The 16,719-nt window shown below is 44.7% G+C and overlaps 2 protein-coding genes across 2 annotated transcripts; both read right to left on the bottom strand.

Annotated features, from left to right (window-relative positions):
* Window positions 1–238: 238 nt before the first annotated feature.
* On the bottom strand, window positions 239–5,684 carry LOC112902220 (cleavage stimulating factor 64). The gene is made up of 10 exons (XM_025971173.1): window positions 5,285–5,684; window positions 4,935–5,013; window positions 4,063–4,237; window positions 3,001–3,034; window positions 2,668–2,906; window positions 2,486–2,563; window positions 1,855–1,890; window positions 1,385–1,765; window positions 995–1,189; window positions 239–816 (listed from the first exon to the last, which is right to left on the bottom strand). The coding sequence occupies exons 1-10, from the start codon at window positions 5,325–5,327 to the stop codon at window positions 685–687; spliced, it is 1,392 nt and encodes a 463-aa protein (XP_025826958.1). The 5' UTR covers window positions 5,328–5,684; the 3' UTR covers window positions 239–684.
* A 4,256-nt stretch (window positions 5,685–9,940) lies between these two features.
* Window positions 9,941–16,685, bottom strand: LOC112902988 (probable catabolite repression protein creC). The gene is made up of 11 exons (XM_025972192.1): window positions 16,233–16,685; window positions 15,549–15,860; window positions 15,352–15,460; window positions 15,141–15,264; window positions 13,555–13,642; window positions 13,394–13,477; window positions 12,732–12,828; window positions 12,541–12,628; window positions 11,453–11,558; window positions 11,265–11,357; window positions 9,941–10,884 (listed from the first exon to the last, which is right to left on the bottom strand). Exons 1-11 carry the CDS (start codon window positions 16,383–16,385, stop codon window positions 10,450–10,452), a joined length of 1,689 nt encoding a protein of 562 aa, XP_025827977.1. The 5' UTR covers window positions 16,386–16,685; the 3' UTR covers window positions 9,941–10,449.
* Between the last annotated feature and the right edge of the window lie 34 nt (window positions 16,686–16,719).

The following is a 16,719-nucleotide window of genomic DNA, read 5'->3' as shown; positions in this document are numbered from 1 at the left end:
CGGCAAGGGTGTGGTTGAACGAATAAACGTTGTGAACATAAGAGCATTTTACAACACGTAGTTAAATATCGTAGCAACATAGATTCAACCTTGTTAGACTGTAATGTGCTTGTATCAGCTCCCATATCCTACACATGCGTTACAACATGAACTGAAAGGGTTGTAAATGGACGTAGCTGGTGGAATAACAGATTGAAACAAGCAGCAAAACCATGATTCTGAGCAGGCTTCAAACAAATAGACCGCAAAACCATGATTCTGAACAGGCTTCAAACAAGAAACAGAACTATGACAAATCTCAAGGTCATAAGCATACACAAAGTCCAATACCTATCTGAGACTGATGTGAGAATATTCAGAGGACAAAAATGTCTGATGCTACAACACATTTGGGAAAAGCTGAAAAAGCACCTCCCTTATCTGGATACATATTATTCTTTTTCCTATAATGATACAACGGTGATGGATAATGTGTATCCCTCTCTTCACGCTATCTTCTCCAATCACATTTTCTTTTATCCTGATCTGAGGAATGCCAGATGCATAACTGAGCAAAATTGATGGCATCAAGATGCCGACAACGTTGACAGGTCACAGGCATGGCAACTCGAAAATTGGATCCACCTGCTGCCATGTTATGCTGTGCTAGTAGCTTAACCGGTCGCTTTGCCAGTTCAGTTGGTACTATTTACCAGCTGAAAGCATCTTCTGGAGTTCAATCACCTGCTGCTGCTGCTCTGGTGGCAACGAACTCAGCTGCTCGGGTGTCAACTGCAATACTTGCTGCAGAAGAGCGGACTCCACATCAGGCGTGAGCTGCACAAGAGCCACAAATATATTTCAGTGCTTGAGACTTATGATATAGCTCTTAAAAAAACTATATTCTTACTCCGGTCAAAAATCTCCATAGCTACTAGTCTCCCATATTGGAAAGTCAACCTAAACAGGTAGCAACATAACAAATCCTGAGAAATTGGTTATAGATGGTTTGTACCTGAGCACTATAGCTCCCTGATGGTCCACTAGGTCCCACTGCTTGAGGTGGAGCTGCATAAGCAGGATGGCTGCTGTTTACCATTCCAAGCACTGAGGTTCCATCCTCCAATTTTCTCAACTTTGAAGGATGGGCATACTCTGCCAAGTGACTTGCTTGATCTTCATTCGGTAGTGTCTCTGGTACAGCAGCTACCTGCAGTTGGACATTGCTGAGTTAGCCTATGTGACTAGTAAGACAAAATGCATTGATTCAGTTCATCTGTGGGCATTAGTGCATTGCCTATAGCTATAGGTAGCAAGGTACTAATGAAAACATTAATCTGGTACAAAAAAATTAGAACAGCACTAGTGAACTAAATAAGCTCCTTTTACAAGTGAAGAAAGATACCTGAGAATGAGGGTGGGTCAAAGGAACTGATTGTACACTTGTTTGCATAACAGGTGGTCTTGGGTGCTGTGGCATAAATGGGTGCTGAACTTGCGACATTAAGCCTACTGAGGCCACAAGGGGTTGAGCAGGAATGCTGGAAACCCCTAGGGGCTGAGATAGCATTGGAGGATGTATGGCCAATCCAGACTGATGTCCATGTGGAAAACTTTTGACGGGAGGCTGAGATGCATGCTGATACTGAGGAAAATTATGTAGTGTTGCAGTTTGTTCCTGCAGGACAGTTGGGTTTGGTGGCATGTTAGCTGGAGATGGCTCATTGATGTGAGATGAAGATTGAGCCAAGGAGCTGGAGGGTTGTTGGTTCTTTGCCATCTGCATCTACAATTTATGCAAAGCATAGATTCATTATGTCAAACCGGAAAAAAAAACAATGAGTGCCTTAAGTTTAAAGAGAGATGAGAGCGAACCATCTGTGGCGTCACCATTCCGATCATTATTTGTGCCTGCATCACAACAAGGTGAAAATTTAAGTCATGATATTAAGTATTTTATACTTTCTTATGATAGAGAACGGCTTAATGATATTTTTTTCCAAATAAATAAACAAGCTTATTTCATTGCATACATAAAATAAAATAAAGAAATATAGGGACTCGATTCTCATCTTTTTCAGCAGTGTAGCTTTGCAAGCATGCCAATTTTCTTATATCAGACATACACATAAAAGCAAACTTATCAGTGTGCAATAAGACCATGGGTTTCTTCTTTTTTTTTTATGTTGCACACCAAGGATCACAAGACAACCATGGATGATATCAAAGTTCTAGATACCAGTATCACGTTATACAAAGAAAATTTGTAAACATGAATAAGAAAATTTCAATGTAGACTATTCGCACTGATCACGTGAGTTTATTAATACAAAAAATTTAAAATGGAAGTGAATATATTCTGTAAACAGATGAAAACATTATTCTAAAAAACATATAGACTTTACAACCAGTGTAAGACTCTAAAATAAAGCTTGAATTAAGTATAAAATGACAGCAAGAAAGAATACATAAATGACTAGCACAATTACTATTAGCAAAAGCTAACCTGAAATAGGGCCTTTGGAAGCTGTGGGATTCCTTGTAGTAATTTTTTGGAAAGTTCCTTATTTTGAGTAGTTAGGGCCTGTGATTAAATAAAGAAGACATTAAGAATCGTACAATCAGCACTCGGGGTATTTCTTCTGTAAACATCAAAAAATTGAAGTGCATGAAAGATTACAAGTTAACCTTCAATTCAGCCATGATTTCATGCAACTGATGCCTTGACATTCTGGCCAAATAATGAGTAAGGGGGTCGTTTCCAAGTCCATACTGGACAGGTAAACCATTTTGAACAATTGCGGTTTGAGCTCCACCAAGGACGCCAGCCATCACAGATGCAGCGTGTATTGCCGGTGGGAGACCAACAGGCTGATGAAGACTTGTATCTCCACCAACAGAAGTCCCAGCTAACTGTTTTTGACTATCTGTGCCATTCCATCAAGTAGCATCCATGAACACATTAAAATTTTAATGAGGCACATATATGAATTGAATCATGAATAGAAAAATGAGACCAACCAGCACCAGATGCCATCCCTGGTCCTCCACGACCCTGCAATGCATAAATGTATCCAACATAAGTCAAGAGTTGCTCTCAATGAAGCTAAATCAACTTCAGTTGGTTGGGATGTTCCGTATTTCTTATTCAGATAATGAACATAGACCAACTCCACCTCCATTGTGAAGCTACCTAATCTCCAAAATGCAAAGTTGATAAATCGAGATAGTGAAATAATTCTTCTGTGCACAGTAACATCATGCAAGATTATTTCACAAGTCTCGACGATAACTTTAACACAAAAAACTGTGTCCTTATTTACTGCATCTAGTTGAGAACTTGTGCATTGTCACAGTATTCTCTTGTGAACACGATATTTGGCAACAAAAACTGGCACACATGTATGAGCATCAGACAGTCATTGGTAGAGATATATACAAAACCTGTTGATAGCAGCTATAGTAAGGGTAACTATTAAGGTAACAGGAAGCCCGAAGAAAACAGCAAGTCCTTACACATGTGTATAAAGGTCGATTGGATATATTTTTTCCAGCAATCAATTTACCAACAGTGGCAACCCTCTTGCTGGAACATGTCCAAAGACCATTTATACATCTTCCATAAGACTACAGCCCTTCCTTTGCTATTTGAAGAAAGTAAACCTCACATATTCAGCAGTAAGCACACTTCTGAAGGTCTTTATCATAATATATACTTATATTAGGCCAAACAGATTTGTCAGACTATAACCCAACTTCTTTGGCACGCTATTTCCATGAACAGGTAAAATTCGAGATAACAGAGGCATTTTTGAACCGCACAAACATGGGCACCACACCAGAACGATAATTCAACAAAGGAATTGGACGGTTATAGCAGGCGCGTGTATGTACAGTCAGGCAGCTGTACATACATGAACATGCTACATAAACACGAGAAATTGAAACAGGAGACACAGGGTAGTTGGAGAAACCGCAGCTATTATCATTCATAGGAACGAAGACTATACAATTTCTCGTATTAACAGAGAACTCCTTAGGTGGTAGGAAGGGTTCCACAGTAAAAAATTGAGGATCTTCGACCTTTTCTCTATTTCTGTCAGTATTCCTCCCATTTTCAGCAAAATCAACACGTAACTGACGACCATTAATCTCATAACCCTGGAGGTTCCTGCGTGCACTTAGAGCGGTCTCCTCATCCTTGTACTCGCAAAAGCCATAACCCTTCGGCTTTCCAGTTTCTTTGTCAATAACCAATCTACAAGCAATTAGGAGCTGTCAGCATGCAAAAGATTTATACTCAACGGCATCATATCAAACTCAAATGTTGAAAAACTTCACAGCTAATAAGTTGCTCAGTCTACCTCTGACGAAGTTATCAGTTTCAGTAAATACTCACATACAAAGAAATCTGATCAAGAGAAGGTATACATGTATATACCACAAACATATACGATACTAGGATGATGCTGTTTTAGGATTTTCTGAGATTTATGATCAACATTAACCTATAGGCACAAACATATATTATTAGGATTTCTAAAGGAACATCTCCAAGAGTCCTAAGGCAGACTCCTTTATTAGGGGAGATGTAAAATTTGAAAGAAAGCTAAGGGGAGAGCACTTAGTTGCAGGGCATCCTTTTCTACTCTGCCCCGTCTGACAAAGCATTCAGCCCTTTATTCACGTAGGGTTTTTTTCTATCATATTTGCTAAATGATGCATTTTTTTTCACTTATTGACGCAACGCTCATATTCCTTCCTTGAAACATAAACAAAATAAGGTCAAGCAGGGATTTTAACAGCAACAAATGGATTCGTACAGTCTGAGAGGCATCTATGTGTTTTTTTTGTTGGGGGGGGGGGGGGGGGGGGGGGAGTAAATGCATAAGCCAGTGAACCTATCAACTTAACATCAGCCTATTGGATTAGCGCGGCTGAAACATGAACTGCACCTGAAGGAGACGACCGGGCCGACCTCCTCGCAAATCTGCACGAGCTGCTCCTCCGTCGCATCGTACGGTATATTACCAACTGCAATCAGATTCAAGGACGGGCACACTCATCAGCAAGCTGTAAATCCCTTGAATTCGCATCCAGCAACAAACAAAATCGGCAGCATAAAAAAAATCGCTGGCCCAATTGAGGCACGAGAGCGGTAAACCCTAGCCACGGCCAGACTGGAACGGAGCGGAATTGAGCCGCCGAACCGAACCGAATCGGAAGCTCCGGGCTCCCGGGGTCACAGGGCCCTGGCTGAACCGGGCGGGGCGGGGGGAGGCGCGGAAGGGGAAGGGGGGCGTACCGAAGACGCAGCGGTTCTGGGCGCCCGGTGGCGCGGCGGCCATGCTCAGCGGCGGTCGCCGGCGGCGGGGCGGCGCTGCATCCGCCGCTGGCGGCGCCGGCGCGGGGCCGGGTAGGTGGCGGGGCCCGGCGCGGCGGGGAGGTCCGTCGCCAGATGCCGGAGGCGGTGGTGGATGTGGATGCCGGCTGGCTGCGGCGTGGCGCCCGTTTATTATAGGCGAGGGGATTGGGCGGAGGCGGAGACCGGGAGGGAGCCGCCGAGCTGCCTCTGCTCTCGAGTCTGACTCGGACTCGCTCGCTTCTCCTCCTTACGACCGGATTTTGCTTTTGGTTGACACGGATTCTCCATGCATTTGTTCGCTTTCGATATTCGGTTTCATGCCATCCGTGTTCGTGCAAGGCTGGGAGGCAGAATAGAAGATTGGTTGTTGTGGTGATCTGCTTTGAGTGGTGAGGATTTGCGTTTGCGGCGACCAGTGCAGATGGTACAAGTTTGGCAGATTTTGATTTCAACACGAGGATTCGGTTTGATTGGCTAGGGACCTGCCACGGCTTCATCTGGGGTCAGCTACTTGCACGTTTTGCGAGTTTGACGAATTTTACTTGGAGCAACAAGCCATTAATTTGACCAGCGTGGGTTCCACGTCTCCCGTGGGTTCCACGTCTCCGGTGAAGTGTGTTTGATTCAACTGTGGATTTCTGAAAATCTAATTTTTGCTGTGATCTATAAAAAAACTGCTGTGAGCCAATAATTGTGGGAAAGCTGAAAGCTGTTTGGCTAAAATAGCTATCAGCTGTGGATTTCTGAATGAAATATCAGTTACACCTCTGAGGCCCTGTAACGCTATTTACATGCTAATTAATCGGATGGACATGTAGTTGACCGTTTTGGAAGGAAACTTTTTATTTTTATCAATATTTAACATATAATTAATAAAAAAATATATGGATCGACCATGCTTGTATTCTCTGCTTGAATCAGAGCAACTCGTAGGAAACAAGACATGATAAAAAAGCAAGCTAGTATGTAAACATGAACTATACTTGCTCGTTCCATTCCAAGCAACAGCACAAGCTTCTTGTCGTGGATGCCGCGGGGGCACGATGTGCTCAAATTGAAGAGGATCACAGCACCAACACTTGCTAATTCCATTCAAAACAACAACGAAAGCACCTTGCCGGCGATGGCGCCGCAGGTCCTTCTCGCGTCGAGCAGCAGCAAAATAACTAGCGGCGTTCCGATTCTCTGCCTTTCCTGGACACCGTGGCTTGGTCGCCGCTCCTCTGCCTTTCCCGTCGCTTGGTCGCCGCTCCTCTACCTTTCCCGTCACCGTGGCTGCCGGCGGTCTCGTCCCTCCTCTCAACCTCTCTCTCTCTGCTGGAGGAGGCCGGGAGATGGGGCCGGCGTAGAAGGAGGCGGGGTCGCCGGAGATGGGGGCGGCGCAGGAGGTCGGGGTCCCCGGAGATGGGGGCGCTCGTCCCGGCGGGGAGGAGAGCGTGGAGGCGCCGCTGCTGGTGGCGGCGGTCAACCCTAGCCGCTGCTGTTCTCTACGGTGCGGAGGCTTGCTCCTGTCGATAGGGGTGCGTCGGATTGGAGGGAGGCGCCGCGCGTGAGAGCAAAGGAGGCAGGTAGGTGGAGCGGCCGGAGGCAGGTCGTGGAGGGGCCTGCGCCGGCGTGGAGAGCTGCCCGAGCTCTGTCTTCTTCGCTGAGCACGCGCGGTCGGGAGAAGAAAGAAAAAGAACGAAGCGGTATGTTGTAACCGATGGCAGGCGGGTAAATACACGGGAGAATCGGTGAAATCTGGGGTAGCGACCGATTCGGAAGTGAACTGCGGGAATCAGCAGATTTCTCGGAATCGCGTCGGCCGTCCGAGCCCTTTGGTTGCCAAGACGCGAATCGGTTGCACTGGGCGGCGGTGCGCGGGTCTACGTCTGTGGCCGACGTGCTCGTGGAGCACGGCGCGAGGGTCGAGGCCGCCGACGTCAACGGCTACCGGGTAACGCGGCGCCTCTTGTCTCTATGGATGTGCAGTTCGGGGGGTTCCTGTCTGTTGCTCCTTTGCTTGCTTTTGCTTGCTTGGCTGTTGGGTGTAGTATCTGATTGGTGAGGAACTGAGGAGACAATGAGACCAATTTTGCCTTTAGGATGACTTTTGATGTCTGCAACATTTGTTTGGCCATTCAATTGTGTAGAATCTGTACTGATTATTGGCTGGTTTGCCAGGTCAGCTGTATGGTCTATCATCTAAAAAAGCTGCATGGTCTGTATGTTTCAATATTCATGTCAATTGACTACATTTGTACATAACTAGGAGTTGGGTTGGCAGTCCAGAAATCTGTCACCTTTACTCTGTTTCAAATTAGAAAAGTACATTTGCCCATCAAACATTATTGCTTGGACAAGGGTGAAGTAGCAGGCAAATTTCATGCTAGGGCGATTTTGTTTTTGGAAACAACAAATCATTGGCAACAAGATCTATTAAAGCTTAATTCTGCTGTGTGCTGCTAGGCAAGCCTTACGTGCTTCATTGGACAAGCTGTTTGACAAAATTTATAGCACAACTTTATGGGGATTTTCGTCTACGCTTGATATCTTGTCTTTGGAGAACCTTACCAGCTCTCCTTCGGAGTCATACATCATAATGCTGATGAGGGAAAAAAAATTCAGTTCTTGGCCCCAGCCTAATGCCTCTTAATATTTACCTATCTATGAGTCATGTGAAATCTTCTGTTTGAATGTTCCCCGTTTTGATTATTATGTCAGGCAGTCCATGTTGCAGCTCAGTATGGCCAGACATCATTCTTGTATCACATTATCTCAAAGTATGGTGCAGATTTTGATGCTTTGGACAGTGATGGGAGGAGCGCATTGCACTGGTACATGATTATTGATAATACTCTACTTTCTGAATGCATGTTTTCCCTGGTTTTACGTATCATTGTCAAAAAGATGATACACACTTTATTATGTTTTTCTATATTCTGTTCGAAACTTACATCAAATTGTTCCCGCAGATAGATGATTCGTTCAGATAATGTACACGGCTCAGCATGCATAGTGTATGTTGTTTGATATTTAATAAGTTTTGTTTGCCAATTGGTATCAAGAAAATTAACATCCACCATGACACACCTCTGCTGAAAAATGGTTTGCAGTATCTAAGCTCGAGCAAGCTCAAAAATGATAAAACATCTTTTACATACGTTTTCTGGTAATATGCTGTACAGAAAATCATTTGTTGGCTCTGCTTTGGTTGTTTCTCACTCTCTTAGAATCATGTGGCAGTGAATTCAGGGTCCCTTTGGTTCCGATTCCCGCAACCGATTCGTGTCCAAGAAATCAGCTTCGCAACCAAAGGGCTCGGACGGCCGACGCAATTCCGAGAAATCTGTTGATTCCCGCAGTTCACTTCCGAATCGGTCGCTACCCCAGATTTCACCGATTCTCCCGTGTATTTACCCGCCTGCCATCGGTTACAACATACCGCTTCGTTCTTTTTCTTTCTTCTCCCGACCACGCGTGCTCGGTGAAGAAGACAGGGCTCGGGCGGCTCTCCACGCCGGCGCAGGCCCCTCCACGACCTGCCTCCGGCCGCTCCACCTACCTGCCTCCTTTGCTCTCACGCGCGGCGCCTCCCTCCAATCCGACGCACCCCTATCGACAGGAGCAAGCCTCCGCACCGTAGAGAACAGCAGCGGCTAGGGTTGGCCGCCGCCGCCAGCAGCGGCACCTCCACGCTCTCCTCCCCGCCGGGACGAGCGCCCCCATCTCCAGGGACCCCGACCTCCTGCGCCGCCCCCATCTCCGGCGACCCCGCCTCCTTCTGCGCCGCCCCCATCTCCGGCGACCCCACCTCCTTTTGCGCCGCCCCCATCTCCCGACCTCCTCCAGCAGAGAGAGAGAGAGGTTGAGAGGAGGGACGAGACCGCCGGCAGCCACGGTGACAGGAAAGGTAGAGGAGCGGCGACCAAGCGACGGGAAAGGCAGAGGAGCGGCGACCAAGCCACGGTGTCCAGGAAAGGCAGAGAATCGGAACGCCGCTAGTTATTTTGCTGCTGCTCGACGCGAGAAGGACCTGCGGCGCCATCGCCAGCAAGGTGCTTTCGTTGTTGTTTTGAATGGAATTAGCAAGTGTTGGTGCTGGGATCCTCTTCAATTTGAGCACATCGTGCCCTGCGGCATCCACGACAAGAAGCTTGTGCTCTTGCTTGGAATGGAACGAGCAAGTATAGTTCATGTTTACATACTAGCTTGTTTTTTTTATCATATCTTGTTTCCTACGAGTTGCTCTGATTCAAGCAGAGAATACAAGCACAGTCGATCCATATATTTTTATTAATTATATGTTAAATATTGATAAAAATAAAAAATTTCCTTCTAAAACGGTCATCTACATGTCCATCCGATTAATTAGCATGTAAATAATATTATTATAGGGCCTCAGGGGTGTAACTGATATTTCATACAGAAATCCACAGCTGACAGCTATTTCAACCAAACAGGTTTCAACTTTCCCACAACTGTCAGCTCACAGCAGCTTTCTCACAGCTCACAGCAGAAATCAGATTTTCAGGAATCTACAGCTGAACCAAACACACCCTGTGAAATGCTGAAGAAATAAGAAGGCGCCAGGGTCACATTTCCACAATTTTGAAAAAAGAAAAGAACCGGATTCAGAATTGCTGTATAAACGAAGCGCTTACAGCAGTAGTTTACAATGTCTCCAACAGAAAACTGAAGTTGGTTCTAGGGAGTAAAAATTACCATTATGCCAAGGGAATCCATTGGACACCCAATGACCTGCAGCCTCCAAGAGTTACAAGACTACACCAAAAAATGGGTACACGCTCTAGTCTACAGAAATTGTTACAAAAGAACAATCAAATGACATCAAATAAGTAAGCTTGTAATATTCATCTCAAGGCGGTATCTGTATATGTACAGGAGCAAGGTCCGTTATTTTCTTCGCCAACACAGATGGCAACAATGACACTTCTGTAAGACTGTAGCCCAGAGACGTAGTCGCCGAAGCAGGAAAAAAAGGTGCGACTCTTTGCTGGCAACCTCTCCCAATCTACTACTCCCGCTCCATGAATCCTCACGTTAGTAACAAAAGATGAATAGTCACAGCCAGGCGAGCATCATAAAAATGCTGGCAAAGCCTGTCATGTGAAAACAGCAGATGATTGCTTGAAGCTGGAGCTGGAAGTGCCTGCTTTGTTCGACGATGTTAGCATCTTATCCTTTGCAGTGGCGTTGCCTATGATCTGATCAGAAGAATCAGGCTGCTGGTTGTTTTCACTATGGCTGGGTCTGGCCCAGATTTTGATTAGCCCTTCACGGCATATGGTGAGGATTGATTCGCTGGTGAACTCCAGGCCAGAGAGAGGGTCTACATGTACCCGGTGTGCAACTAGGGATGAGAGCTTTGGCACATCTCGCATCCGAGGAGAAGGTAGAAGAACACCTGTTGGAGGGCAAGCATTGTCCCAATGTGCAGAAGGGCTTCCACTGCTAAATGTCGGTGAGCCACCGGAAGGGTGGCGTAGAGGGACAGCAATCTCGTCCAGTGCAAGATCCCAGAGAAGCAGTTGAGTGTCCTAAGTGCATGAAGAGCGAAAAGGTATTAACATTATTAATCAGCCGGACAAGCAAAAGCAGGCAAATCATATGGCACATGACTTTCAAGAAACGATCTCAAAAAAAATCATTTGACACCCAAGTTTACCTGCAACACACAAAGAAGGAATAGATAAAGTGACCATTGCTAGAAGCCCAACATGGCAACTACTATCAAGAAACCAAAAACTACAGATACTGATAGCATTTTAGGTACTTCTCAGTAATCATTAATCAGTAGCTCAGAAAGGAAAATGATAGATTACTAGTAATACTTGTTGTCACGATTCAGAGATACTATAGTATAAAACACACGAACAACTTTAGATTAAAAAAATATCTTATGCAAATTTCTAGGTACCTGTCCAACTGACCCAAAGCGATACATGACATTTTCTTCAGTTTCATCCGAATTTGGTGGGGACCAATACGGATCAAAAGCTACTGCGCTGACCTGTTGAACAGCAAAGTAATTTGGTTCGTAATGCAAGTTTCAAACAAAAAATGTCAATGTGATATTAAAAAAGACAATTGTAAATATAATATCACCCATGAATTATGCCCTTCGCCCCATGCAACTATCTTTCTGTCATCCATACTCCATACTTGCACAAGATCATCTTCACCACCTGATAACAAATATTTGCCATCCGCACTGTAATAGGACAGCATAATCAAACTAGTTAGTACCTTCCAGATTCCCATTCACAGAATAAGTGTACAAGAGAATAAAGAGGATTTTTTTCTCGAACAATGCAGGAGAGCTGTATATCATTTCATTAAGAGAGGAAAAAAAACAAAGAAGGGACTAACCCCCCCCCCCCCCCAAAAACCCCAAAAAAAACACCATGTATAGAACAGGACGAACACGACCAACCCTATGCTCAACATAGACTAAGGGTCCAGGGCAAGCAACTGGGAGAGGAGCTCATGGAGTGCAGAAGCACCAGCCATGCACCATAGGCTGCTCTCATTGGCCACCACCTGCGGCACTACCTCAACACTAGGTGGCTTGTTAGCACTTAGGCTTCAGCAATGCCTAGGTGACACCTAGTCCACTTTTTCACAATGAGCTAAGAACATTATTTGTTAATGCATCATAAATTCATAACATATACTGAAGCCATGGCAGTTGTCAGCTGAGGTGGCACTTGTGGTCCAGTGGAATCAGGGGCGAAACCAGTAAAGGAGGCCACCGGGGTCATCACTATTACACGACAGGGTTGTCAACAATGGTCAGCAGTACTTTTCCATTGAAGTGACAGATCAGGGTCACTTGACTCCAGTGGCAAAGCCTAGCTCTGCGGCTCCACCCACAGAGAAAATTTTTGGTTTCCTTCTAAGATTTAGTAGCTCTATACATTAGTTAGAGTAAAAAGCGAGCAGGTTCACGAACTATATTGCATCTAGCCTGCTACACTCTATCCATTCTAAAACACCATACCATTATGCTCATGTAGTTTGATATATTAAACTGGCAAAGAGTTTCTTTTTGAGTTTTGACAAACATCTGAGCTAAAAAGTTCCACAAGATGAAAGGAGTTATTATCAGAATATCTGTCAGACTTGGACATGGTAAAATTTCAGTTCTGGATATTGGTATGACCTAGCAGCAAACCATGCCACTGCCAGCTTACCTCCAAGAGCAACACAACAGTGCGCCATAGTAACTTTTCCCACCAAATATTAGTTGCTCTTTCGCAAAGTCAAATACTCTCAAGTAACCTGCATATGATCAGACTATTTTAGTTCTATATAGAACTTCTACAACAACTAAACCTTTTCCATAAAAAACTGTAGATTCTCATTCTTGAGCAGAGAAAATTACCATCTCGCCCAACAGTTGCCAAGTAAGCACCATCCGGTGAAAAGGAAATGGCATTGATTGCACCTTGACAGATATGCCATCTTGCAATTGGATTGCCCTGCAGTATTATTTTAAGCCCCAGAGCCAATGATAGCAGCCACAACATTAGGAGTAAGTAATGTCAAGAATTTCTAATTGACTGTTCTTGAGTCAGTATTTTTGCAATAATTATTTCATGCTGACAACAATGATAACCATTTTCTACGTTTATTGTACTATTTCCAGTATGACCTCTGGAATGTTAGAAGTACTATTTGGCGGTTGGCATTAACTGACGTAAAAACTACTGACAGATGTATAAACGAGTTTCTGCTTTATTGTCAACTACCAAGAAGCAAGTGAAGCATACACCAGGTCACACAAGTTGTTCAATTTTGCCAACTACTTACTTATGGCAGATATATCGTTACATGTCAGCAATGAAGAAAAGGCAGTAAAGTGTTTCAGGAAGTTCAGGCACTGGTTCAAAGGCAGCAGAGTGTTTCAGGAAGTCCGGGCACTGGTTCTTTCCGTAATAAAACTCCAAAAGAAACAATTTACTTATACTCCATATTAAAATACAAAACATACATAGCCGTGCCGATGCAATTTTTCAGTAAAAGATAGCACGTGGCTTGAGATACCTTACTCGACTTTGCATGTGAAATCAGCAGCTGACTTTGATCCTTAATAGTTGGAAACGTCCAATCAGTATTACCATCCTTGGACTGAATGTAGAAAAGGAAATTTATCAGTTCAAAGTAAACCAAATGAAGTCCAATTACCATGAGAATTAAGGGCTCACTTTGTCATACACATACAAATTCCCATCAGCATGGCTAACAACAAAAATTCCTTCACGCTCTGGAACCCATGCAACACAAGTGCACCGGCTGCAATAGATTGGAATCCAAAGATCAATATATAATTATAATTTTATAAATGTGTAAAGAAAAGCATCCATCTACACCACAGGAATAGTATCTTTTGTTTTAAGCTGCACCACTGCAGTTACCTTTGAGCTAAGAAAATCAATTCAACTAAACTCTCTGGAAAAAAAATGAAGTAGAGATAATTAAGAAGTCCATCAAAGTACCCCAGACAGCAGGCCCAGCATATAACTTAATCATCATCATCCTTATGTAGTCCAGTCACCAAAGATATGTTAAATTTAGAAGCCACTTATACATGCATGCTAACCAAAATGCTTCACTTATGCTAACCAATACACCTGCTGCCTAGCTAGCTTAATTGACAGGTGCTAAGTGGCCAGAAACCTAGTGGTTTAAGCATTGCATAAATCAACTGGAGGAATCAGGGCATCCCAAATCTCGGGTTTCACTTGTCAATTTAAAGCAAAGTAGCATGGAAAGAATATCATGCATTATAATTTTTATTCACATAGATGATGAAAGAAAAATGTTTGCTGGTGTTCTTGATGTTTCATCAAAATGAGCTAGCTAAATAGATATGTAAATAATTTTCATTTTCCACCAATACTATATGCAATATCTTACAAATATGGCAGCAAACAAAAAAAGATTGTTCGAAACCAATCATGGAAGGTATCCAAAAACAGCCACGGCGGCATGAAACAAGGAAAGACCAACAGATGTGTGTTGTTTTCACACACTGCCACAGGGAAAATCACAACCAGTAAGCTCAGACTACTGACACATCGTACCTTATGCACGCATACTCCTTGTTCCACTTTTAGGCATCATGTTCTATCTTAGAGACAATGGACAGATCATTATTAAATTCTGTAGCTTCTTAGAACCATCCAAATCTCACAGGCAAAATTCTAGTTTTCAACGATTTAATATCAATGATAAGTTGATGACATGCTAGACCAAGTACAAGACAACCGGACGGCTTCCTTAAAGAGTACTTTACTATCACTGATTTCAAAATCACCTTCAAGAATTATGTTACATATGTTTCTGGGTAGCGATTACCAAGGTTCAAACTTGGACCAAGTTCATAAGTGACAATTTCTAGGCACAAAAATAACCCAAATACCATAAACTTGCAGCTCACTGCTAGGCTAGTGTGTTATGGTTGTCTTCACTCATGCATGCACTTGTGAGTTAGTTGAGAACAAAGCCATTAGTATCTTCCGTGCGTATGGGTCATCATTATTTTTGACAGTATTGCAGGTCACAGCAAATTGTATCTGACCAAAATATATTGCATGTCAATCATACTTTCATCGTATATTATATTGATGCTACCCAGCTAAGTTTCTACCAACTTGTATAGCTCATAGAACTCACTACCATACTAAGAAATAACTATTTAAGCAATATGTAATACTTTAAATTTGCCAAGCTTATTAAGTGAAAAATGAACATGTCCATTTTAAAAGTAAACGATCAATTGAAAACATGCCTGCTGGCAGCGCCACCTTGACTTGGATCTTTGTCTTTATCTTTGTCTTTATTAATAAAATGCTGATATGAAACAGGCTTCTTTCCAGGGTCTTGCAACTGCTGCCTCAATGACATTGAATAGACTGGACAATGAACAAAAAGATCTTATACATGGTTCACTTTTAACTTATAAGCATCAAGCATTCCAAAGTAAGAAGCATTCAATATACCATCTCCCGAGAACACCCCAACGAGCAGATCATGCCCGTCCTTGGCTTCCGGGTCAAATGCATGGCAAAGCGGGTTTGAGCTGCTGAAGTGGATGGACTTTATTGGATCCTGATGCAATTAGCATGTGATCAGAGAACCACAGGATAGCAAAGTTACTAGCAACTTAGCATGCATTCAGCAAAAGGAAAGGAAATACTTTGTCATGTGAGTTGAGATCACTGATGAAGAGTGTATCGGCAGTGTTGAATATTATGTACGTTCCCTTGCCATCATAATTCGCCATGCCTTGTGATCCACTTGCGCTCGTCGACGCACCAATGCCACCACCAATGCGGCTGCTTCCTGAGACAGCCCTGCTGGTACCATTGCTCCCAAAGCTAAGCGCCCGGCTCCCATTCCCCGTGCCGAGCAGCCTTGCAGCAGCAGAACGCATCCCACTGCCGGCGCTTGGAGTTGAAGGCGTGGACCCCTGGCCGGCCGGCTTCTCCTTCAAATATGCCACCGTCATCTGTCAACATCACAACCAATGGTTGGTCTTAACATTGCATAACTGATGTATAACATGCACAGCACAACACAAGTGCTGAAACTGCAGAGGACCATCCAAACATGAATCATCACAAACAATAAGACATCTACAGAGGCTGCCCAAACTGCTGCATCCGATAACTTCCAAATATCCTCCGCAAGACCAAATGAAATCCCGGCACATCTACAACGACCCACCGAAATCCCGCCCCTGATCAGACCAAGTCAACACCCACCCCAGCCCAGCCCCGCCCCCCAATTCCACATCTAACCGCATCGAGATCCCCCAGACGGGCGCATCGAACCTCCCCCGCAACCCTAGCCGAAACTGCAGCGCGCCCTAGTTATATACCTGGGAGACGGTCTTGCCGCTGTGGTTGTAGTGCACGACGGCGGGGGAGTGAGTTTTCTCGTACTGCAGCTTGTGCCGCCCCTCGGGGGTCTTGAAGTAGGTCTTGAGCCCGCCCGCCCCCGCGCCGCCGGCGCCCGACCCCGCGGACGCCATGGCTCCGCGGTCCCCTAGCGATCGCAATGCCCGCCCACCCGCCCGCGCGCGCGAGCGCAGACAGACGAGGCCGCACGCGCGGTCACCGCCGCATGCCTCCCGCCGGTGGCGCGAGGGGGTAGGGTTTTTGAGGCGACGGAAGGGGGTGGCCGGATTCGGGGGAGGATCCGAGCGAGAGGTGGGTTTGATTTGTTTTGGGATGGACGAGACGGCGGATGCGGGAGAGAACTGGGGCGAGGAGGAGGAGCAGGGGAGAGAGAAAATTTGAGAAATTGTTTTTTTTTTGCTGGACTGTGTCAATCAATAAATTCGTAGGGCGGTGGGGAAAGGGGAA

This window comes from Panicum hallii, chromosome 8, assembly GCF_002211085.1.
Source record: "Panicum hallii strain FIL2 chromosome 8, PHallii_v3.1, whole genome shotgun sequence".
NCBI lineage: Eukaryota > Viridiplantae > Streptophyta > Magnoliopsida > Poales > Poaceae > Panicum > Panicum hallii.
The sequence above is the reverse complement of the archived record's forward strand: the minus strand, read 5'-3'. Positions and strand labels throughout refer to the sequence as shown.

Coding starts and splice junctions, on each gene's coding strand:
- LOC112902220 (XM_025971173.1), bottom strand. CDS start 5,327: ATGGCCGCCGCGCCACCGGGCGCCCAGAACCGCTGCGTCTTCG. Junction 5,014..5,284: donor CCAGAACCGCTGCGTCTTCG/GTACGCCCCCCT, acceptor ATCTGATTGCAG/TTGGTAATATACCGTACGAT. Junction 1,766..1,854: donor GAATGGTGACGCCACAGATG/GTTCGCTCTCAT, acceptor CATAAATTGTAG/ATGCAGATGGCAAAGAACCA.
- LOC112902988 (XM_025972192.1), bottom strand. CDS start 16,385: ATGGCGTCCGCGGGGTCGGGCGCCGGCGGCGCGGGGGCGGGCGGGCTC. Junction 12,629..12,731: donor GGCAACTGTTGGGCGAGATG/GTAATTTTCTCT, acceptor GATCATATGCAG/GTTACTTGAGAGTATTTGAC. Junction 11,358..11,452: donor GCGAAGGGCATAATTCATGG/GTGATATTATAT, acceptor GCTGTTCAACAG/GTCAGCGCAGTAGCTTTTGA.